The 26,306-nt window shown below is 39.9% G+C and overlaps 1 protein-coding gene across 1 annotated transcript in view; it reads right to left on the reverse strand.

Moving 5' to 3' along the window:
* KIAA1549 (KIAA1549 ortholog) overlaps nucleotides 1-26,306 on the reverse strand; it is a 141,232-nt gene that overhangs the window by 20,370 nt on the left and 94,556 nt on the right. The window contains exons 10-13 of the mRNA XM_059473108.1: nucleotides 23,330-23,507; nucleotides 20,607-20,791; nucleotides 6,927-7,129; nucleotides 3,480-3,604 (exon numbers count right to left, since the gene is read on the reverse strand). Of these exons, the coding sequence (XP_059329091.1) occupies nucleotides 3,480-3,604; nucleotides 6,927-7,129; nucleotides 20,607-20,791; nucleotides 23,330-23,507 (691 nt within the window). The remainder of the gene's footprint in view (nucleotides 1-3,479; nucleotides 3,605-6,926; nucleotides 7,130-20,606; nucleotides 20,792-23,329; nucleotides 23,508-26,306) is intronic.

Genomic DNA, 26,306 nt, shown 5'->3' on the forward strand with positions numbered 1-26,306 from the left:
TTGCTGATCAACATAATCCACCTACAACAGACAGGAAGGGAAATAAAACAGTCCCTGCTGTGATCCTGTTGCAACATGTGCTGGTAAGACAGGATAGGGTTTGGAAGAGGAGTGAATCCTATTTTCTGTGGAAGGTCACAGCAGATGACTTGCTCCTTTGTCTCTTCCAGCACAACAAGGGAGCAGGACAAGAAAGGAATAGTATGCTTTATTATATTCACAGCATACTAGTTTTGGGCTGGAAAGCAGTCTGGCCACAAGTTAAGCAAAATCTCTATTCATATTTCTCAGACTTGATCAAATACACATTTACAAAAGGCATGCATAATTTATAAATGTGATTTCTCTGTACAAATGTTCTTAAAAAGAAGGTAAACAGCTCCATTCAAGACCTCTGTGTCCCAAATGTTCTGCAAGACACAGAGCCTAAATGAAACATATCCATCTCTCTTCTGCAGCTATTTGTATTATATTAACCATTTGCTGTCTTCACAGCCCCATTTTCATGCACCTCTCAGAAGTGTGCAAGCATTGCCTCTCACAGAGAGGAGCACAAGATGTATTCAGGAGTTAGTGTGAACCCCTCAGAGCAATCATGTAGTCAACAGAAATCTGAACTTCTGCATCCATCTTCCCCAAACATTAGTCATTTTGTCCTCACCTTTTCACTCTACCAGCCACTCACAGGCTCACTGACCTCCAACATAAAATTGTAAGGGTATTTTTGTATTACTTGGTAAGCAAGGTCCAATATTTTCAATTACACTGAGCATTCACTCTGAATCTTTACAACTTCATCCATAACTTTTGCTTGTACACACATAAACAAATGCTTGGCTGGGGCCTCTTAGTTGAAAAAGGTTCTTAAGCTCATTTGGTAAAACCGAAGTTCCACTGAAAAATTTTGGTGAGGCTCCAGAGCAACACCATATGTTACTCCTTTTTACAGAAAAGATACACACAAAAACCCCTCATAAGCTGCATATGACCTTTAAATCCTCTCTGTGGGTCTGCACTCAATGTGTCTATAAACACAAACCAAGATGGAAGCACAGAAAAGGAGATCAAGTCACGAACAGCGCAGCACTGTATACATACAACAAAAGGAGAAATGGTTTCTAACCCAACATAAGAATGAGATCCTGAAGAAGCTCTGACAGAGAGAATAAGCACAATTTCTCACTTCAAAGTTCTCATATTACACTATTATTCACATCTAGAAAATTTTCCTTATAAAGCTATTGGATGGCACAACATGAATGAAATGTTGATTTCAGAATAATTCAGCTGAGGCTAAAAAATAATGGAGAGGTACTTAATACCCCAGTACTGGGCAGATCATGTTTCAACAACCAGGCCATACAGGTCACATGCCAGGATCAGTGTTCATCACTGCTCCCTCAGTTGAAACCATTTACTGAAATGTCAGGAAGCTGTGATTTCACATGAAAACCAAAACAGCTGGAGACAGAGAAAGGCTACTGCCCCCTGCACCCTTGAGACACAGCAACCAAGGTGCATAAGGCCTCATCCAAAATCAGATAAAGTCAATGGGATCCTTCAACTCATCCACTGGTATCTTAACCATGCCAGAGTAGGCAATTAGAGATAAATTTCACACAGTTTGTTTGTATCCCAGTAGGTGACATCCCTAGGATGCAGCTGATGACTCATTCCACCAGTGGAAAGCAGGAGAGCACAGAAGGACAGACAGAGGGTTGGCTACTCTAATATGGTCAGTACTATCAGAGGACACAATCCTTATTTTATCACTAGATGTGTTCTACGTTATCAAAGACAGCAGCAGCTTTCTCCTGCCCTATGTTTGCCATGTCTCAATCCTGGCAGAGAAAACAAGAGTTCACAACAAAATATCTATGTTTCTTTGCAGGTTCAGTTCATATTTTTCTTGGGCTCCAGTTAATTAATCCTACATTAATTCTAATATTATCTCCAACTTGTTTCTACAAAGCTGATTTCAGGACCAACAGCTGCATTAGTTTTGCTTCTTTCACAGTGATGTTTTCCTCAATAATTTGAAAGAATTGGGAGGAAAAAAAATTAGAAAAATGTGCTGGATTACTATAATTTGTGTTACTGAGATTTTTTTATGCTTCAATAGCTCAAAAGCAATTTTATTTTCTTAGAGTCAGAAGACAAACTCTTCCATCCTTAAGACATAATTGCAGTTACCAACACCCCTATTCATATTTGTACTCAACTACCAGCTCTGGTTACTTACCCACTCTGTTTGCTCCTGACAACATAAAGGAAAAAGAAGAGACAACACAGTAATTATGACAAGCAATTTAGCTAGAATGGCAACTGGAAAAAAACCCACAGCAGTAAGATGACTGCATTTACTTTTGAATGAAACGCATGAACTTGGATCAGACTGCCAAATCTCAGCTGCTCAAAAAGGGAACTGAATCTCCCATTTAGCAAAGAGCTCTCTGCAGACACTGCCTCAAATTCTGAATGCTAAGAATAGTCCCTATGATTTGCAAACTAGGGGCACCAAATGCTGAAAAAATAGTGCATTTTACCCAGTGAGGGCATGATAGGTAGAAAGGACACATTTTACACAGTCTCCTTGCTGCCTTTACCAGGTAATTCAGATGCAGCAACACGTAACATTTCTACACCAAAAGGAAATGTTAAATGTTACATAAAGTTTTAAGCCAGATAGAAAAAGAAGAGATGAACCTGGAGGTCCCAGGTAAAAAGAAATGGGAGAACAGTAAAACAGAGCAACAGAATTCAAGTCAGATAGGCTGGAGGAACTTAAACCCTCCTGAGATATTTTCCCATATTTTCAAATATATAAATATATCTAATATATATCTATTAATCTAATATATATCTACATCTAAAATATATCTATTTTAGAGTACTTCCAAGAAAAATAGTGGCATTTTAACTGGAAACAAGATGGTTCTTTATTAAAAAATACCAGTGCTATTTACACAGCAGCATTGAATTTTGATCTCTCTAATGTACAATCATGCAGGCATTTTTATTATTTAATTACAACTCATTTGTAAAACTTTGATCTTTCTGGTGTCTTTTTTTTTTTTATGTCACTTTTTCAAAGTTACTGTTACAGACACACCACCATGGTGTGAAGTCCTGCTGTGACCTCTGCTGCCCATGTAACTGTCTGCAGTTCTGCTACCATGGGAGACTCAAATAAGCCTGGCTGGACAGAGTTTTGCTGGGGGTGTGTGTGGCACAAAAGGAGGCAAGATTCATTCCTGCTAAGCCATTTGTTTCAAAAGCTTGCTGGAATGAAAGGAATGTACAGCTCCCCAGTTTCAACAGAAGAAACAAAACCAAATATGAAGGGATTTTGTGTGGCTACGAGCAGCAAAATCAGCGGCCAAAGATGAGTTTAGAAAAGTTACAGCACCAAAGTAACTCTTCAGCCTGAGTAAAGCATGAGAGCACACAAGGAGGGGAAAATAAAAAAGGAAACAAACCCTTCTTCACTGCTCTGCGTGGCTTGCCCTCGTTTCCAGCAGTTGATGGCCTTGCAACTTCTTCTCCCGTCTCTCTCCCACTCGATTGTTCACTCGCTGTGGATTCAGCATCTGATGGCGAAATTCTGCCACAAACACGACAAAACAAACAAACCAACATGTAACACAAGTCTGCAAGGGGGCATATTTGTCACACACAAAGAATCCTGTGCTAAAACACCTTGTGAAGTCTGCTAAAATTTTCCTCTTTTTGTAAGTAAATGTTTAATGCATTACCATAGCTAGATATTCATTGTCACAATGTTACTGTTGTGTGTGAAAAAAGACTGCAACACAGTTCACATGTGACAATATTATTAAGTAATCTTTCCTTTAAAATACACTACAAGAAAAAGCTCTGCATTTGTAGCTAACAATTTACCTCTCAGAAAGAAAATAATTGTATTAGGAATATGAAACCCACCTAAGTAACTAGTCTAACATTAGGAATATGAAACCCACATAGGTAACTAGTCTAACATTCAGCCTTACCAACTTGGTGTTCTCTTGCTAACAATACAAATCTATGTGAATATTTCCCTGACTAGTCAAATGTAAGGCCATTCAAAAATGCTTCTTTTATGCATTTATTCCATGCAGTCACAAGATTCTTAAGAACATTTGTTATCTAAAAAAACAATCTCAATCTCAGTGCTCACAGCTTTTGTAGGCAATATAGAAAAGTACCATGATCTTCAGCTGTAAAATTATTCTGATAATATATAAGTAGAAAAAATCAAGGGCCCACACCACTGCCTGACACCAAAACCTGTCCCTTCACATGGGATCAGCCTTTGTGATAGTCTCTAGTGACCACTTTCACTCATATTCTATTGTGGTAGGGAGTTAATCATGGGGAGTATGCACACGTCTGTGCACCAACCTTATTAGTGCAGGATTTGCTTGGGCTAGATGGGTATATCTGAACTGGTTACTGAGCCTCTTGGCTAAACATCAACCTGCCTAGAGCACCCAGACTAAGATACCTATATGCAGCCTGACAAGTCCATTGAAGTTAAATCTACTTCTTGCAGCTCTGAATTCAACTTCCCTTTTTCTCCTCCCTAAACAATGCCCTGATCTGCAGGAGTGTAATACTAATGTCACATCCCAATTAAAAAAAATAATAGCAGGGAAAAGACGATAAATGGTCCTCAATGAGCTTAGAGATCTGCATCACTGCATCTTTTCCAGTGGGGAGAGGGTGTGCAGAGCTATCACCTCCATCACCTTTGTCCTGGTTCAGCAGAGTATGAGGCTGGAGCTCTGTGTCCAGATCTCCTACTGACTTTCTGCTTCACCTCATTGTGCTCTGCATTTCCCATGATACTCCTTTCTCAGCATATCCAAATTACCACCAAGTAATAGGAACATAAACAGAGTTGAGTCAACATCAGCCATTTCTTGTAAATGCTGAGGAATATGCACTTGTATACTCTCAAGTCAAAACAACAGGTCCAACTCCCAGCTGGAGCCCAGGGATGCTGAGCTTTCTGAACTAAGCTGTTCTTGTTTGTTGTTTCCTACAGACACAGAACATGTACTCACATCACCACTAGTTTTCCTGGCATGTAACACACAATCCAGAGCTGAACTGTGATGAACTGAGCTCTGTATTTCCTCACAAAACATCAAGCAGCTAAACCCAACACAACACAGTATGATACCATTTCACATTTCAACTTCTGCCTGGGGGAATACATGTTTCAAATCACAAGCTGACACGGGCACATTGGCATGGCAGGGAGATGATGGCAGCATCTCCATGGCTAAGCCTAAAGGAAGATTTGTTCTCACGGGAATATGAGGGAGAAGAGGGAGATTCTCTTCTGAAAACATTTCAAGTGTCTGAACTACAGGTTCAGACTTTCACCTCTGTGCCTAGGGAGATCATGGAGCAGATTGTCCTGGAAATGATGCCAAGGCACATGAAGAATAAGAAGGGGCTTGGTGACAGCCAACATGGCTTCAGTAAGGGCACATCACACCTGAATTACTTAGTGGCCTTCTACCACAGCCTATCATTAGAATGTTGGCTTCTGAAATTTCTCCTGCTTAATCTTCTGAATTATTCTAGACAAAATACAGTAGCAACCTCAAATTTAAACTTATTTCTTTTGCTTATCTGCATATGCCTTCCCTTCATCCACATATCATCTCTGTCCTAGGCTCCTTCTGAACTTTTAAAAAGAAACCCAGAAATGCTTGTCTTTCAGATTTATATTACTTTGTTTCAATTTAAGTAAGCTACAACAAAACTAGTATAGCTCATTTTCTTCGATTATATTCCAGTTTTGTCCACCTTCCACTGTACCACTGGCAGTCTTCTACTTACAAGGCCTGCAGGGATTTGGGTGAACAAGCTTAGCATCTGGAAGCAGGAAACAGAGCTGTATGAAGCCCACATGGAGAAGATGAAGCAAGTATCTTAAGACAACTGGGGCTTTAGAGGAAGCACAGAGGGCTGAACAGAGGAGCAAGCTGTGCTGCAGAGACCTGCAGCCCAGTCAGAATCACCATTAGTTTCTTTCTAAGCTCATCCAACCCTGCTCATGATTGTTTGCTTTTTTTTTCCTCCCACTGTGCAGTACCACATAGATATAAGCACAGGGAATGCAGAGTTGGAGACAAAGAAGTGTGAGAGTGAGAGAGAAGAAGAATTACTGGAAAGTGTAGTTCAGAGGGGATCTTCTCAGGGTTCCATTTTTTCCCCACATTATTTTTTTTTTTGTGCACAGATCCATCTCTACTGCACAGCTTTGTTACATCATGTATCCTACAAACACAATTTTTTCCAGCAAGGGACAGTCATATCAAGTGATTATTAGAAAACGTTAGGAAAATTCTGCTGATGGTTTCAGACCCTTCTCCCTTTGCACAGCAAATGTGAATTACCATTCCTTTTTCTGAATAAGACTCATTTGCTACAAGATCCCCGCAGATAATCGCAAATAACAATATCTCTGCATCTGCCCTGAATTTTGGAAATCCTGACTCTTCATACATGTATTGATCACTATTAATGGGATGGGAACACATTACCTTTGTCACTTTGTCAGTGGTTTTCATTTGTTTTTAACCATCCACTGCCTTAGTGGCTAGAGATCACAAAGAGACTGCACTGGAATACATACACCTGGTGTTTCCAGTGACCAAGCAAGGACTTGACTCCAGTCAGCTCAGCAGTATCTTAAATACCCCTCTTAACTGGGTATATTCCCTTTAAAAGAAAAATGAACACTAAATTCTCACAACCTTGTACTAATGAGTGGCGAGGTGTAACTGTGGTGGCTCACTAGAAAACGCGAGTTCCGGAGCTCTGGAACAGTTCTGAAATTGCCCTAAAAATACAGCAGCCCTTAATAAACTGTTGCCTGCTGCAATTTGTTTTTATCTCTGTGAACTGACCTCCCTCTGTGTCGAACAGTCTTTGAAGGCTTTGTGGAAGTCTTGGATTTGGGGCTGGGCACATCTCCGTTCTCGGATGGGGTTGTGTCCTTAATGGGTCCTGGTAAAGGAGCTGGCTCATGGATAATCAGGACATCATCTTTATTGTGCTGGCCCAGATGCTGCTTAGCAAAATCAAAGCCTTTCACACTGGGGGCCTGTAGCTGTGAGAAAAGAACAAAGACAAGAAACAGGAACAGTGAGTGACAATGAGTACAAAGGCTTTGGTTCAGATCTGCAAACAATGGCCACTGAGAGGATGGTCAGGCCACGGCAGTCTCAGGAAGGAACACGAGAGCACCAGGGAAAGGAAAAAGAAACTCTCCACAATTCTGTCACCTTACTGCAGTATATGATGCACAGTTTAAAATTCCAAATCAATAAATGTAGTTAAAAACCAGACTTCTGATGCTGCTACTGGTTTTTAATGCTATTTCTTTACATTTCATCATGTGAAGAGCTTTTTGTGTACTTATGAGTCCAAGGCTGTAGACACCTGTGTACAGACTGAAATGGCTACCACCATCAGGCCATATTTCCATTTCTTCCAGCCAAAATGGATGCAGGATTTTAAATAATTTGAATAACTGTTACTGTTGATCTTTCTCATTTTGAGCTCCCCAAAATCTGGGAGTGCTTGTACAAACACCTAGTTCATCTGATGAAAGATAAACACTCTGCAGATCTGACTTATACAGGAGCCTGGCGATGACTTGTCAGCTGGTATTGATGCCTCCAGAAAAAAAAGTGAAAATCTCTTAAGAATTTCATACTGAACAGACAGAGAAATATACAAAAGGCTTTGGTACTTAGAGAAATTATCCGAAATACCTTATTCAATGGGAATCTTGCTTGAGAAAGATGCAGAAATCAGCGTTTTACTTTCATAACTATATTTATAAAAAAAGTTAATCTCATCAATTACTTGATTCAGACTTAATCAAGGTTCCAAGTTTCAAACTCTCTGCTTATTTTTGAGGGTTTTGGAGTAACTGGAAGATCTGAAGAACTAATTAAGAAAGTTTTTCCTCAAACCCCACTCAATTTTACGTCGTTTGGAAGTTGAAAGCAGAAAGAAACGTTGACAACTCCAGCTTCTGAAGCACATGAACACTAAACCTGCTGCACACCACAGGCACAAAATCCTCTGTGCTCCCAGAGCTGATTTCCTGCAAAGTGAAGCAAGTGCTGGAGTGTCTTGACGGGTGCGTCAGGTTCCAGATGTTTAAATGAACCCCTTTTCATAAAGCTTGGCATGCCAGCACAGCTAACTGCAAACACACTCCTCTGATACCATGCCAAAGATAAGCTTGCCTAAGGAATATTCTGAAACAATCCCTTCAAAATATTTTCTCAGTAAGCAAACATTTTCCAAATGGTGCTTGCACTCGAGCAAGCTGCCTGTTTAAGCCAGTAGATGGCAATAAAAGCTCTTCTGTAAAATCCACCAGTTTATCTGCTGAGGTTTTGGAGTTAATTTCTCACAAAATGAGTAAGCTCGTTATTGGAACAAATCTGGATGTCTTCTGCTATGTCCATTTGTCCTGGGCTTCACAGCAGTCCCTTCAATTCAGCATTATGGGTGATTTAGTTTTTTAATTTATGCAAATAACTGCAACCACTGATCCAAAAAGGCACCAGGGAGCTACACTAGATTAAGGTGTAACTGTGTCTCCATCTTTTTGAGTCTTTGTCATCTTGTGAAGCCTTCCTGAAATTTTCTCCCCTCCAGATGTTAAACATTTCTCCTCAGGACTTTGCTTACTTAATAAAACCTCTCCCCCAAAACCCTCAAAAAATCCCCCTCCCCCAAACACTTCTGAAGACAAACTTTTCACTTCTGCTGTCAGAATTACCAGGCCAGCCTGCACCACTTTGGTTACTGAAACTTCTTAGCTACCCCACCTCACTTATGGCCTGTCTGAAGGTATGCCCATTCTCCTAGAAGATATTTCTGTGTATGACACTCTTCCTTTGAACATTTAGAGGCTTCCCTTCTTTTAACCCTTTCACACTCCCTTCTCCTGCCTGCCCAGCCCTGCTGCTGCTTCCCAATGATCACATCCTCTGTTTCACTACATTCCCCTCCAGCACCCTTAGCCCCAAAGATGATGACATTCTTCATCATGTGCTAGGCACAATTGTTCCACAAATCAATCTGGTGGTTCTCTACCCTTTTCTTATCAACCTGCAAAGTTACCACTGGTTTTTGAATAGTGTGATGGGTGGGGTGAGGAAGGACAACTGAAGAGACAAACATTCCAGGAATACTGGAGTTACCAGGATGGTTTTACTAAGATTGCTGCATGTCTGAAGCATGAACTTTCAACCTATCTTGGAGTCATTCTAGCAGATTGAGTTTGGGAGTAAAAATCATACAAAAATATAGAATTTTCATTTTTTTAAACTTGGAATAGTCTTATTTGTATTTGCAGTCCAACATGACCTTTTATCTAAGCACAGTCACAGGAACAGATATATTTATGTGTCCAGGCACATCTGCCACAACATATGTATGCATGAATGTTTATCTGCAGACAGACCACACAGCAGCAGAATTAAAAGGCTGTCAGTACTGCAGGGACCAGCACTCTCACTGTAAGATTATCTGAAACAACCACAACTGGATCCTCTCACACACAGGCATTGCAATAAAGCCTTGAGTTAGAACATCACGAATTCAGTTCTTCCACAGAAACCCTCTTGGTTTCTCCCACCCTGCTGGATCCTTGGCATAGACTGGGGCAGAATGTAAGAATGCTATTTGCAAAAGCAAGATCCCCATCTCATTTCACACAGAAGCTGGCAAACACCCACTGAAAGGAGAAGGGGATGCAAGATGAGTCTTCTATGCATGTTTACAGCTAGGGTGGCTCAGACTTCAGGGTTTCATGGACACTTGCTGGCAAGAGAGGACTGACCAATCTCAGCTATCACCACCCAAGGCACCACAGAACCTATATTTTCCTTAAGTTGGAGCCAGGTAAACTCCTCAGCTGGTCCTACTCTTCCCTTGACAGGCAGACCATTGTCTCTGCCCCACTCTCTTACCTCTCTCTCTTCCTGCCAGCTCACAACATCCAAGAACCTGAGGCTCATCAGGCTTTTACACTTTTAACACCGGGAATCATGACAAGCTCTGTGTAAGACAACAGAGGAAAAACCCTCTCACTTTATGGTACAGCTCTACAGACCTCATAAGCACAGAACTGGTGTAATCCTCTGACAATTTAACTGGTAAATCTATAACAGGGCTTTGTCAACCCCATGCAAACATTTTCCTAAACTTCTAAAACTTAAGCCAGAAACTGGCAGCTCCTCACAGAATCAGCAAAAGCATTTCCCTCACACCAAACAACCCTCTTGTTCTCTTTCCCTCAACAACCTACACCCTCTAAGGCCCAGAATGTGCTCTAGAGCTTCTCCACAACAATTTTTAAAATTCAGACCGAGCATTTCATTTTCTCTTCATCTTATTCTTTGGAAAACAAACTCTCCTTCTCATCTTAAAAAATAGTTTCAGTATCAAACTGATATTTGAATGGAAATGGGCTGAATGTTTCAGGTCTTACAGAGTTCTGTTCAGCCAAACATTTCTAGGTATCTCCTGCTAAAAGACTTCAGATGGCACTAGCAGCTCCAGCCACTACAAAGATTGTATGCATGTATATATGTGTTTCTGCACATGAATGAAAAAGCATGATAGAAAAATGTGACAATACATACATATACAACAGGATAAGCGACTGAATACAGAAAGATGGTCCTCAAAAAATGATAAATTTGCTCATTAAAAATATTATTTGCAAAACAAATAATAATAGGATTATTACTGTAAAAATAACATTGACATAAGCCTGCTCTGTTTTTTTAAAAATACAATGTATGCTTGCCATACCTCTCCTTGTAGACCACAACAACATTATGACTTAACTGAGAAATGACAGCAGCCAAAATCCACACTTTCAGTGAGAAGTGTCTGAAGGACACTGAACCACAACTCTGTATTTTTTTTGAAAAAAGACAGTCAGATCACTGACTTAGTGAAATGAATGGTGTTACCTCTGACTGAAGGTGTTTCCAACGTTTTCTTAAAAATTTCAGCGTGCCACTAGCTGAGTTCCTTCCTTTCTTTAGATCAAGTTACGTAACAGGTTGCATCACCTCTGCCCATCTTGGGACTGGTAGTCAGGACACCGTGTGTGGATCAGTCATCTATTACTCATACATTAATCACCAGCAAGAAAAGAATGTGGTATCTTTTATAGAGCACTTTTTAAGTTGTGCTGATATTGTTACTTGTTCAGGTACTGAAAATGAGCATCTCTTCACCAGCCTCAGGTGCCCTTACCCAGGACTGCACAAAACCAGTCTTGGCAAAGATTTCTTGATTTAAATGTAAGTTGTTAGAGGTTTAAATTTGTCTTTAATATAATTGTAAAAAGGAAAGAGATAAACTACTCTGAAGCTCACCATCTAAATGAACGTGTCTAAATTACTGCACTCATAAGGAATTACATCATTACACAAATGCAGAACCTGCCAAAATCTTAAAGATGATTTTATATTGCTAAGTCAAGAGAGTTTTTAATTCTACTGTCACATACTGAATGAAATAATAATAAAAAAAAACAAACCAGTATTTGAAGCTCAATTCACAGAAAAATCAAATAATTTCTGCAGAAGCCAACAAAATCTGTGCACCTCAGTCAATTCTTATTGCATAAAAGCAGGTAATAGTTTCAGTGTGGTTCAAGCCACTGAAATACAAAATGGTTGCCAATATATTGTTTTTTTGGATGCAGAGACACACCAGGAATGTCAAAAACCTGCCTTCTAGAAAGCAAATCCTGCTAACAGTTCCATGAGTAATTTCAGCAGAAAGCAGAAGAAATATACTTAACTCAGTATTCTCCCTGTAGTTCCTACAAGCAGCATTTGACTTTGGACATAATATGAAGAATAATGTATCAAGACCATTTTCTACTGAAGTTATACCATGGTCTTGCCTTGTTCCTTGCAGAGCTAGCTGAATTGAGCAGAGGCTGTTAACATACATTTCTAAGGAAACAGGAGCTAAGCATGTGCTTTAGTGTCAGTAGATAACTTGTGAACAGGACAAGAATCCCTGTAAAGAAGCCCTGCTGACTTATGACCGTATTGTCATGCTAGCATGCAGAATGTTACTGGATAAAGAAACTTTTCAGGAAAAAAAAAGTCTACAAGCTTAAACACAGCAAGTCAATGAGACACACTGCTCTTAAAATTAATGTGGGTTGAAGATGTAAGTCAGTGTGATTTAGGACAGCTTAAAGCTACTGCACATTGCCAGCTGACTTCACAACCTGACATTCACACCACCAAACTCTTGTCCATATCCCCAGGGCACCATAACATGGGTTAGTGTGAATTCTCTGCATCATGCTCATGACGCATCAAGAAGGATAAGAATTTGTAGTTGCTTGTGTGCTTGGTAGAGTCTCCTTTATTTTAACTCTTTTTTCATTATGTGTCTACTATTTCATCCAAAAAGTCATCTACATCTTTTTCCCACAAGGATCATTCATCAATATGGTTTGCAGTCATTGTTCCACAAGATATTCAAAACACCTACCAGTCTACCAATAAATAAGAATTTAGAAATGCTGAGGCATGTTCACCTTTCTTATTTTCTTATTCAGCTCATTTTTTTTATTATCATTCCTACATATCTTTCCACATAAATACAAACTCTGTATTTTTGCTTGCATTGCTCTCCTTTGATATAAACCCTTTGGGATGATGGCCAGGGACCCAAAGTATGCATACAATTTATACATGTGATTCAATTAGAATAATGCATATCTGATTTAAGACACCAAACCCCCTTAATTCATGAGAAAAGCATATTAGAAGATCTCCTAGAAGGAGAATTCTGACTCCATAGCCACCTTCAAAATACTGAAAAAAGACCCACTTGTAACCCTTGAGGTCTTTTTGTCCTTTGTGCCATTATGTCTCTCTTCTGACATGGGATATTATGCAGTGTACCATAAGCCAAACTTCTTTAAAACAAAACCCCAACACTAAGCATCACTGAGTAATATTCAGAGGGGTTCCTTCACTTTTGCTGGTTTAGAAAACATGTTTAGGGACCAAAACAAAAAGTAGTCTCTAATTTAAACACCTTTACTTGATAATAAGTGTTTGTATGTAAACAGAAGTGCACATGCAATGACAGTTCCCTGAATTTATTACACCTTACTTGGGATGCCACCACTCTTCCACTGCAGTGGGGTGACAGCCTGTGCCCTCTGAGGCAAGCCTCAAACCAGAAGCAGCATTTTGAGACCTGTGGGCCAAAAAAGAGGCTGCAGGTCCAAAACGCTACCCATTTTCTTCTCTTGGACCAAGTACCTCTATACAAATTACATCTCCCATTTGTCATCACAACAGCATTTCAGTCAACTATTGCCATTTCTGGGAAAAGGTAAAGCAGTTGAGCAAACCTGTCCTTGGGGAAAAGAAATATGCTCAGAGCTGCTTGGATTTCTCCCATCAAGTTGGGAAAAAGTAGCACACGTTACAGCCAGTAGTGGCACAGGAAATCAGAACAAGCTGGTGTACAGCCTCTGGTCCTCCTTCCCTCTGCTGGAAAGCCAGAACTGTGTTACTGCTTACCACCAAACAAACAGTAAGGAAAGCAGGAATCCCACAGAAAATACCTCCTCAGGAATTTTGCTTCTGGAGTAGGATTAAAAACAAATAAAGAAAACCCCAAATTTACAAAACTTTATAAAGCCTGAGATTCTCAAGACACCTGTCCCGAAATATTTTCTTAAGACAGATTCTTCTCGTGGATTTCCATCATCCCTCTTCTTCTCCTCTGTGCATTTCTTCCTGCCACACTAATATTACCATGACAGCTCAGTAAATTTCACAAAATACAAGAGGGATCACGTTGTTGAAAGCCCATAACTCTGAGTACATATATGCCCACAGGCTGCTGAGATAACTGCTGTAACAGGCAGAATTTTGTTCCTGAATCACACAGTTTTAGCTTTCCTTCCCAGACAGAAATGCCTCTGGGTGGATACTATCTTAATCATACTTTGTGAGGTTCCTTTGCACACTGGTTGGAGAGAAGTGTCAGGAGTAAGTTAGAAGAAGATTGGTAACTTTACACAATAGACAGGTATTTTTCATCCCTAGGTTATGTTAACAATTACTCCTCTAAGTCCACATATGTAACTCCAACACCAGCTGCAACCTCTAAGAGAAGACAGCACAACACATAAAAAAATTACAAATTAAGGGAACTCTTTTCTAAACTTGTGAAGCAAACAAATACATTCTAACATGACTCTCGCCATCTGCACAGAGACAACACAGTCCAAAAACACATCCTCTTACAAATAATGAGAGAAGTGCTACCACTTTTAACTGAAGACTTCCAAGATAGATCATAGGTCAGCAATTTTCATGCTGGTATTTTGTTGGGTTCAATGATTCACATATTTATATATCTAAGAGGGGTTTAATGTGCACAGAAAGTACATTCCCATGTATTGCAGAAATATTCTGCTTGCTGAAACTGTAAGTTTCAAACACAAGTGCGCAGCACACAGAAACCTTAGGCAACAATGATTTGATGTTGGTGTATTTCCATGCTCCCAAAACAGCTACATTCCACAGCAGATTTTCTATCATGTGTTTTTAGGAGATAAAAATTTATTTCCCCAGCATTAATCTCATCTCAGAGGTTTATTATGCTTAGGATGGCACAACATTTACCTGTATCTTGAAAACAGATTCTTTTTGTTTTACTCCTTTTGAAAATTAACCACTACATGAACATGACTCCATAAATCCACTGATCACCTACATTTTGAATGGCATTTTCAATTCTACTCTCCTCCTCTCAAACCGAATGGAATAGAATTAGAAAATGTTCATGTTATCAAAGGTTCAAATGCCAGTTCAAAAGAAGGGATTAGAAAACTGGGGCTCCTCTGATGGGAAAAAGAGATGACAGAGAAAGCAATATGACAGAGGTCTGTAAGTCAGGATTGGCAAAGGTGAAGTGTCTAGGAATCAGCTGTTCCCTGTCCCCTCCAGTACCAGGACTAAGGGCCATCACAGAAAAACACTGAAGTAGCAGGATAAAAGCATGGTGAAACAACATGAAGTGGTTCCACATGTAACATGCTGTGGAAACCCCTGCCAGCAGCTGAGGTGAGCTCAGAAGGATGAAATGAAACAATTTCATGGAAAAGAATTATGTTGTGGGTTGCTAAATATCATCACTTCTAGCCAGAAATAACTGGAGGCTGAAGAGTTACTCAAGGCAAAGCAATCCATATACTTGCCCTGTCCTTCTCCCCCCCCCCCCCCCTAGGCTTTTCCTTGTGGCATCTGGGCTAGCTGGCCTTTTGGAATGATCTCAAGACAGATACTCAAATGTTTCTAAGAAAGCAGATGGAGACATTTTACTTTTTATACCTATTTGTATAAGCAGCATATCTAAGTGTGGCATTTTATTTCTACCACTTGTGAATAGCTAATCCTCATTACAGAAAAATAGTTACTACGAAAGAGTTCTTTCAGAGGAATTGCCATCAGAGAAATGTATTGTTGAGAAGTAATTAAGATGTTGAATACTCTATCCCTCGTTAGAATCCAGCTATTGACTCCGGAGGAGATCCTGTATGCCATCCCCAGGAAGGCAACAGTTTGGATAGTTAGTCAAGGTAGCTATTAGAAATGAATGGTATTTGTTATGCAAACATGAATCTCATGCATAAACTCATGTCAGTTTTCAAGTAGTTTTTATAAGATTGGTGTCAGCTGCCTTTCCTAACATGAGTCTCTTTTGACTGAATTTTTCTGCAGAGCTGTTGCCTCGACACTAGACAGATGAACAAAAGGATTACAGGATGTCAAAACATCACAAGAATTCTTTGCATCAGGAGCAGAAGCCTAGTATTTAGCCTCCAGCAGAGCTGGCCTCTGATCTTGGCAACATCCAAGAGATAGTCTACAGACTATACAATAACAAGCAAAATTCTCAATTCAGAGGTGTAAAGTTACACCTGACACATGACATTTGGATATCAGATACTCCTGCTTAGAGGGGGGAAATGAAAATCCACACAAGTGCCTCTCAGACATCTAGCAGCAGGCATGACTCATTACCTGTGGCCATGAGCAGATGAGAGCAGACATGCAAGGGCTGGTGACAGTCCCCAAGGTGATGCTGACACTCCAGCTGAGCTGTGCTGGCACTGTCCAGCACTGGCATTACCTGTGCTGCAGCTCCAGGAGGAGGGGCAGGACTTGGTCCAAGGCTTTGAACACTCCACCTGTGCCAGGTGTAAACACACACAGGAGGGACACTGAACCAGAAGGACACAGTCAGTCTCTAGGAAGCACAGAGGCATGCAGAAGGCTCCAGGGAGGAGTGACATCTGACTGGAGAAGCAGACATCATTCCCCATGGGTTTTATGATCTGCCCTTGGATACACAAGGAACTGAGCAAGCCACTCAAAGCTATCACTGCAAAAGCAATGACTTCAGCACACCCAGCTTTTACAGGAGAACACCCAAAACATTCTAAATAAACTGCCGATTAGCTTGTCCAGTTCTTGCCATTAGGGCAGGGAGCCTTTCCCTGAATAATTGTCTATAGCTGAAATTATCTCTGAGATGTCCTAGGAAGGGATCTGATATTTTTCTTAAAATGCTTATAACACAGAAAGGAAAGTGAAACCCCTAGAGAAGCAAGCTCCATTTTAATTTTTGGATGTCCAGAGAGAAAGAAATAATACTGCTGACTCTGCTCCTATGGTGGATAACATGTAAAATGGTTGTTTTGCTCTCTGAAAAGAAGTGGTTTTGCACAAAAACATCAGAGGCCCACTACAGGTACAGAGCAAAATGATGGTTTGGGCATTAAAGAAGTTCATTGAGTTTTTCATGAAGAAAAATTCAGCTGTCCACAAAAGGCACAGCTTCTTTGCAGGGAAAAAAAGGCTTGGGACAAGCAAAAGGTTGGGACAATGTTATGGTGGATATAGACAATGGCAAGAGAGAAAATCTTGTTATTTAGAAATACCATTTGTGCATCTTTTTATTTCATAATGCAAGGACATCTTAATCCAGTGCAACAGCCCAGGTCACATCAAGGTGAATTTCCAGAAGGATGCTATGGCTTACAGAACAAGTCATGAATATTTTATGTGCCCTTTAAATATCTTAGTATCATCTCTTCAAAAGAATTATCCTTGCACAGACCAATGAATCTTGCATAGATTCACTGCTCTCCCCTGTTTCCTTAACTCTCAGTTTAAGAAGCATAAAAACAACTTTGATCTAAGCATCTTTTCCCATTTAATCTCCACAATGGAAACCTAACATTTTACAGGTGTCATTAATCCTGTTCTGACGCAAATTGATGGATTAGCAAATCACAATCTCTTCAAGATCCTTTATTTTTCCTTACTTCATGATGCAACCTGGCTTTGCTAGCATCAGTTCCCACAAAAGATTTCTTTCCCATGTATTTATGTTTATATTCACTGAGGCAGCAGATAAATAAAAAGTCCCTTAATGACAGGCTCCCTCTCAATACTCTTTGCAGGAGTATTTCACCCAGGTGCCCCCAAGCAGCCAAACCCCACACACCCAAAAGTCATGTAGGGTCCAACTGCCAGCAGATAACAGCACTGGGCTCCTACATCAGAACATGGACTGTGAGGTTATAAAGTTTATGACTTTTAATGGTGGCCATAGGAACACAGAAATCACACCAACTCTGTATAAGTACACCTTTACATATGAAAGATTAAAAATAAAACTTATATTGCTTCAGTGAATACCAAAATGCTTCAGGAAAATCCAGGAGTTTCAAAGCGGAATGAAACAATTAAATGAGAGCAGAGAAGAAAGGAAGCATACGACTGACACATGGGGCTACAGAATCCAGTAAAATTTGTAGGGTCTAAGAATCTCCCTGAAGAGGATAATGCAATTTGTAAGAGAGATTCTAACTAAGAATAAAAAGCTCCTGCACAACCTGTGGCTTATTTATGCAATCTGCATTTACAGTACATTTACAGAGTTCTCTCTCTCCATGTTTCAGGAAACCATCCTTTTAGTCTTGTCTCTGCAGCACGAGGCACACAGACTTTTCCCCCTCTTTGAAGTCACAGGTAACATAATTTGCTCTCAGCTGCTACTGTAAATTCTAATAGATCATTATGCTGCCCACTGAACTGCTATGTTAAAATGGCTAATGAAGATACTGAAGAAAGATTGTTGACACCCCTGGAGATCCACCAGCAGCAGGATATCTGGTATCAGCCAAACAAGAAACAGGTGTCTCAGTTTCTTATTTTCCAATCAACACACATTTTCAAGCACAAAACACATTACAGACTTACCACAAGGTTGAAAATTATTGTCTCCTATTTCCAGCCATATCTATGCTAATGAAAATCTCTATATTTACATGAATTTTTTGTTAAATATTAATGGAAGTGACAAGAGCTAGCACACTATAAATGCATCTTTAAGTTTTCTACACATGAAATATAGATTCCAAGAGAAAAACTCAGATCTTTAATCTAAATATCTTTCTATTTACAGACGTAGTGCAGGCTTTCACCTTCCTTCAGTACCAAGGTCAAGCTCTGAAAATAGAGAATGGAAATGTGGCTGTGGTGAGGACGAGGAAGCCTAGTCCATTTTTATGGAGTTTACAGACATAAATACCAGACCACTAATGATGACACTCCTTTGATTACTACTTTGCATTTACGCTAATAAAAAGCGTAAAATACATAGAAAATTTTATAGGGCATAGAAAATTTTAAAGGATCAGATCAAATGTCCCTAATAATTTGTATGCTGTTTTGACTGTCTGAGGGTCTTTGGTGGTGGTTAAATACATCCTATTCTGACCCAGAATTTCAACCCACTGTATGAAGACATGAGATCCCAAAGACAGCCTGACAGTAAGGAAGCCAGAATACTGCTTTTATTCCAGGGAAAGGAGGAAATGGTCTGCAAAGTAGGTTCTTCCAGCTGCCTGATGTGCAAAGTGATAAAAATTTAAGACACTTTTTATTGCTTTACCTCCAGTGGCACAAGGACTGAGCTGGATGTCCTTACTGGTTCTTTCTAGTTTGCTTACAGCAACTTCCCCAAAGAAGGCAAAGTGACAAGTTCCCTAGGCAATCCAAAATGAGACCTGCATATAAACAAGTTTGAGGCTTCTGACTCATGAATGATTAAGATGAAGAATACTGTGGAAGCAGTGGGAAAAGCAACTGAGCCATTTTCTTAAAAGGAAGTAATTAGATGAAAGATGTTTCTGGCCTTACAGCCAATACAACCCAACTGCTTCCTTACAAAAAAAGCTTGTGCTAGCAGAGAGGAACAGAAAAAGTGATCAAACAGAGTACTGAGGGTAACAGCCCTCTCTTGTATGACCCTTTTCAAATTAGTCTAAACTACTGCGGGGAACTTCCTCAGTCAAAAAGCCGTGTTACATATTACCCCAGCAGAGGTGAAACGAGGTACCAGGGGGTGGTGTTCATCAAAGGGTACCACTTGTTGCCAGCCTGGATTCCAACACACAATTCTCAGTCACAAGACAAGTGGAAGTTGCTATTGATTTGTTCTGACTGCTTTGGAAGTGCGAGCGCTTTCTGCTCCTCTCATCTTTCACATCATTAATTATCTTGAAAAGAGAGCATGGTGTACAGACAAGGCTTGTTATGGAGAAAACTGTGTGACTGAACACGAGGTCACAGAGCAGAATGTGACTGCAGTACCACAGGATTAGCACAGGCAGATTACTCTGCCTTTATTAATACTTCTGAAGGTATAGTCTGTAACAAGAATTTCTGACACACATAGGTTCTCTTTGGTTGTAAAAATAAAGTAACCTTTCAGGCATTTTATCTTTCTTTTTACTGAATACATCCTTTGTGAAAAACCTGGATCACAAATCTTTTGATTTACACTCTTGGGCAAGAAAAAGACAAGAGTACTGAATTTGTCACTATCCTAACCAACTGGCCAACAAACTCACTTATGCAGGCACACACAGATCCACTAATTTATGTTCCAGTACTGCAACAGGTTCTCAAAATTGCAATAAAAACAGCCCTGGCAGAACACATAGCAGCCAGGACAGGTTCTAGCAAATTCTAGTTCCAGTATGAGGTATGATGGGTGGTGCACTTTAGCTGTCAGATTTGGTTAGCAGAAACTCTCCAAAGAAAAATTCAGCCTTCTGGGGAAAACAAGGTCAGTGATTCAAGACTCAGTACATTTCTTCTTATTCAGTCCCAGCCACAGCCTTGAAATGAAGTTATAAAGACGAGTTCCTTTCAGCCTCAGTGCCCACATTTCAGAAGGATGGATCTATCTAATGCAGTATCAAATACCCAGGAGAATAAATAAAACACTATGGGATTCTTAACTTCAACTATCATTAGACTGCTTCCCTCCTTCTTTGTTTTTTCCCTCTAAACTGGAATGCTCTGAAACTGTGTTTACACATGCTAGTTAAGGATGCCAGGTGCTCCCCAGAGTCTCACATTCCTTTGTTTTTAGAATACTCCAGCTCCTCTCAGCACAGCTTCCCCGTTTACCTTCTGTCGCTGCTGAATGTTGCTCACTGTGTCTGGCTGAAACTCCAGCTTGTCTGTCCTGCAGAGTTTCCAGTATAAAATAATAACAATCAGGAGCACCACAGCAACTGGGACTGCCACCCCAACAATAATCCAGAGGTTGCTGTTCTGAGTCTCTGACGTGGGCTCCTTCAGCCTCTCCACAGCTGGAAAGTGAAAAGGAACACAGCAATATTACATGGTTATATTTCCAACTGAGGACACTTCAAGGTTATGTATTTTTATGTTCCTGTAAATGCTAGTTAAGGAGTTTATCAGAAACCAGCTGCACATCACAGGAAATGCCACACCACTGTAGGTTAAGGGCTCAGGAAGCATGGGGCAGGAGATCAATTGTCCTGGCCCACCTTCTGAAGAGCTGTACTTAAAATACTAATGGAAATGGCTCTTCTGCCACATCATCCTGTAACCCAAAACTAAGCTGACATAGTGAAATGGGTCTAAAAAAATTATTCTACCACTAGCAAAGGTAAAATAGACTTTCCAACATTGCTGCCTGTTTCCTGCCTTAGACAGTATTACCAGCTGCCTCTTCTCTTTAACATTCTGTTATCAAAACCAATTTGAACCTCCTCCACAAGGTGTATAGTTCTGCATTGCTGATTACTTTTTTCTTCTCTCCGTTTTATTGTCAGTGTGTGAGATCCTTTAGCCCCAAGCAGAAAACAAAATTGCTGGGAAGTGTAATCAAACAAGTTATTCTTGCAAAAGATAAACTAAAATAAATGACAAAACTTTTATTTGTTAATTTTGCACAGTGGTTAATCATGGGACTAAAAAATCATAGTAATAATACATTTCTAATCAAATTGATGTACTTTCTAAAAATTATGTTTTCAAGTTAAAAAGAGTACTTCTATTTTTTTTCTAGATATCATTTTATTAGTAATCATTCCAATGATGAGTCTAGAACTTAAAAGAACATAGAATTTTTATATTTTATACATCTAACAGCTCATTTCTCACATTATGTTTTCTGTTATAAAAATAGTATTTCTTTGGTGTAGTTTCTTCCAATAGAAATACTTAAAGATTTTTATGACTCTGTGACTCTTAGAAGAACTTTTGAATGACAGGTCAAAGATAACAAGTTTCAACATGCACTATAAGCTATGAACATTTTATGAGTTTGTTCAACATGTATCATTTTTGTAAAGAGAATTTATTCTTGCAATGTTTTTCACTTCCATCTAACCAGCATTACAGTCCATTAATGGATATTGATGAGATGTATATGAGCTACTGACCTATCTGTACACAAGTGTTTTAAAGAGGGACAAAATTTAGAAACACATACAGATGGTACAATTATTACTGTTTTCTTTCTTTTCTTTCTGCAGAGAATTTTAAATCTCTTACACATGCTTGTTCTGTTGGCAAAATACACTGTGGTACCATGTAACTCATGCCTCCATATTGCACAGAAATGAGAAAAGGTAATTAAACCTTCATACCAATGAGGTATTTTGCAGATCATACTTGTCTCTTCCTCAGATACAATTAGGAAAGAAACTTAAGGTAACACAGAATTTTGAGTTGGGTATTCTGTCTCGCTACTAACTGAAAATGGGTTTAATTATGTATGTACCAAGCCTCTTGAATAAAGTAATTAAATGAGTTTACATGACCTATCCTATTTATTCTGATATATACCTAGTAAAAAAATCACATTACTTTTATATTATATTCACTAAAAGATCACATTACTTATATACTGCTGATGGACAAACAAATAAAACCAAGGTCAATCATATTCCATGGAAGAAATAAATGCCCCAACTACCCTTAGTGTACATCTTTCACAGAAAAAATAATTCAGACAAAAAAGCAGTGACTGGTGTTAGAATACACTGCTAAAGGAAACACTCAACTAGAATACACTAACTAAAGGAAACACCCATTTCATATCCATGCACTCCCATCTCCCAGCTGTGGGGTTTGTGCAAGCTCCTGGACAAGACAAACTGTAAAGAAACACTGGCCTAGCAGGATGACATGGAAATGGCACGAAGGGCTTTAGCCAGCACTGTGCTTTTCCAGCACAAGCACAGAGTGAATGCAGTGAGGCTGGAGTTAAAGACCTGGCTGCAACCATCAGCTCAGAGAGGTGAAACAGCACGGCACAGCTCACTGCAAGGCTGCTAAAATTCACTTCCTCAGCAGTGTCAAAGCTGCAGCGCCCCAAAAACAAAGCACTGCAACAGTGGGCACCATGCAGTGCCATAACCTCCCAGGTAAAGCCACCCCTCCTGTTTGCCTTTGCTGGCACTGGAGGGGATGGGACAGGGCTTGGCAGGGGTATAGGGATGGCACAGGGCTGTGCAGTGGTGTGAGGATGGGACAGGGCTTGGCAGTGGTGTAGGGATGGCACAGGGCTTGCCAGTGGAGGGATGGGACAGGGCTTGGCAGAGGTGTGGGGATGGCACAGGGCTGTGCAGAGGTGTGGGGATGGCACAGGGCTTGGCAGTGATGTGGGAATGGCACAGGGCTCGACAGTGGCATGGATGGGACAGCTTGGCAGAGGTGTGGATGGCACAGGGCTGTGCAGAGGTGTGGGGATGGCACAGGGCTGTGCAGTGGTGTGGGGATGGCACAGGGCTGTGCAGAGGTGTGGGGATGGCACAGGGCTCGACAGTGGCATGGATGGGACAGCTTGGCAGAGGTGTGGATGGCACAGGGCTTACGCTGTGCAACGCTGCCCTCGATGCGGTACCCAAGGATGATGGCAGCCCGCTGGATGTCCACTCTGTTCATCAGGTCTGAGCACTTCAGAGCACTCAGCCTCTCCCCATCTTGGTCCTCCACGAAGTAGATCAGCTCCACGGGGTTATCAACACCAACTAAGCGTGACACGTTCACAATCTGGAAAGAAATTGCAAAGCTGTTACATTTTAAGTTGTATTTATTTGGAGCTCCCTTACATTTTGTGTTAAGAGTTCATACTCTCTCTCCTCTGTTGTAACTCAAAGAAAAATTTCCAGAGAAGTTATGTTTCAATTTCAAGATCCCTTATAAAATACATTTTTATGGCTAACCTTTCCTTTTTTTCCCCCCATACTTGTATCATAAAAATGTACACATCTGGTAAGTAAGAGAACTGCTGTCACTCTAAAGATGCCAACGCTGTGCCACTCTGGAAGCCTCTACTGCCTTTAGCAATGGTTGGTTAGAAGAAGTGTGACTGCATTTTTCCCTTCTCTAAATGCCTAGTCTAACTTTGATTTGTTATTCATAACACACACACCTCTTTGCTCCAGTTTTTCTAAATGTTAAGCAGCTACACAGATGAATATTCTGTTAGCATCAAATAAAACTGTTTGCTCTGTTTCAACATAAGCACTTGCACAATCACCTTCATCCTGCACACAGCTCCCCTTGGCATCTACCCTTCTTCAGGAAGGAATGTATTGAAAGCTGTGGGAAGGAATTCTTCCTACCTACATCTAAAGACATTAATAACCAAAAGAATGCATGCTATGAGGAAGCCCTGTAGATACTCTTAAACCATCAAACATCTACATTGCATATGAAACTTTGAATTCCTGTAAAATTACATCTTTTTATGTAACAACTGTCCTCTGTTTAACCATTTACCATGTAATGGTGAGCTCAAACTAGAATTAGGACAATAAACAGTAGGAGATATTCTGTCATGACTTTTTTAAAAGAGATTGAAGGGCTCTGGAAGAAATTGACATAAATAGAGCAATGTATTTTGCTTCCTTCAGAATTATCCTTCGCTATAAAGTACATATTTAATAAATTATAATCTCAGAAAATGCCCACAGGCCTTAAGTAAAGCAAACATACACATGTTTGCATGTGAGGCTTACAAAAGCAAATCTTTATATTGTTTTCTTTCCTAGCTTCCAACTAGACAAATAACGTTGAAAGAAAGAAGTACAACAGGAATGATGTTCTGGTTTTGGGGAACAGCAACTCAACACATCCTAAAAAAGCAATTCCCAGGAATGGCAACAGCAATATATATATATATATATATGTATATATATATATATGTGTGTATATATATATATATATATATATATATATATGTATATATATATATATATGTGTGTGTGTGTATATTTTTAAAAAAGAGGAGAGAAAAATGAAACAAGAGAAAGCACAATTGTCATAAAAATCTTCTAGGACAAATCAAGTGAAAGCAAAAAGTAATGTTCAGTGTCAGTCATATTTGATGCAAGAAACAGCACATCTACAAATAGAGCAGAAAAATAGTGCAGATCTCTGAAATGCAGCAAGAACTGCTAACAGGACCCATTAAATGATGCTGCTGCTTACCTGAACACTATTCCCTCTTCTACCAGCTAAGGGAAAACAAATACCTGACTGAAGGTGATAAAAGAGCATCAATAAATGAGGCTACAACACACATACCTGGCAGCTGTAAAGCTAAATCTGGCTTCATTGACCTCAAATATACAACTATACAAATATACAATTGGTTAACAAATGCCCACAGCTTTATGTTATATTACATCTGCACAGCTTGGTCTTCAGTGCACAGAGCAGCAGAGTGTACAGACTGGTATCTGCTCCCAGCACAGATGAAACCTTCCCAAGCAGCACCTAACTCACATGGAGGGTGAGGGAGCTGAAAGGCCATGTGGGACTGAAAATCAATGGGTTCTTTGATTTAATTTTATGAAGCTCCTCTGTGCATAGCCAGAGAATCACAGAAAATGAGAAAATTCTTTAACGGAGCTGTCATATATTTTACAGTCTGTGAAGAATCCAAGGAGTGTAACTATGTGTATTGCACACATCATGGTAACCAAGCTGCCTGTGTGGGTTAACAAAGGAACTTCTCCACAGCTGCCTTTAGAAAAGGCAGAGGGTAAGAAGGACAAGATTTCATGCAAGTTGCAATGGAAACTGGACAAATTTTAACACAGAATTAAACAACAGCACTTGGCTCCCTATGCTGAGGAACAGGGATGAGTGAGAACAGTGAGAGTGGAGACAGGAAGAAGGAGCTGGAGGTATTTCAGCACAGTACAGAGAACAGGGGAACAAGCACAAAAAAGTTCAGTGGAGGTGCAGGATAGGGCTGATAAACTAAGGTCACTATTTTAAGGTAAATTTTATCTGAAATAATTTCTTCTGAATATACAATATTTTATGACTGCTCACACCATACAGAGAGAGAAGCTTCATAGAGAGAAGCTGCAGACAAAATTTCAAAACCATGGGGACAGTGTTATGGATTTCTAGTCTGGGAATGCTGATGACTAGCAGGGTAGTCTGGAAGCAGATACAAGACAATTAGATTTGTACATAAACCCAGTACCTGTGACAATAGCAGTACCTCAGTTTTCATCTAAATTTTACTTATTGATTTTTGCAACTAGCCTCTGAGTTTGCTGAAACACAGGAAATGGCACACTGGGCCTGAACTCTTTTAAATCTGCTAATGGTTTTGAGGCACACAGTCACTGTGCCTGTCTGTTACAGAGTTTCTGGATTTTAAGTTTTGTGACACATGGTTCCAAATTACACTCTTTGTGCAGCTTCAGACTGCTTTAGTCTCTGTCCTTGAGAATGATAAGAATGCAAGCAGAGACAAACAGTATTTGCCAGGCATCCAGCAAAGCAGCTCATATGTAAGGAAGCACTTAAGCACTTTACATTTATACT

Source organism: Ammospiza nelsoni, chromosome 5 (genome assembly GCF_027579445.1).
Source record: "Ammospiza nelsoni isolate bAmmNel1 chromosome 5, bAmmNel1.pri, whole genome shotgun sequence".
NCBI lineage: Eukaryota > Metazoa > Chordata > Aves > Passeriformes > Passerellidae > Ammospiza > Ammospiza nelsoni.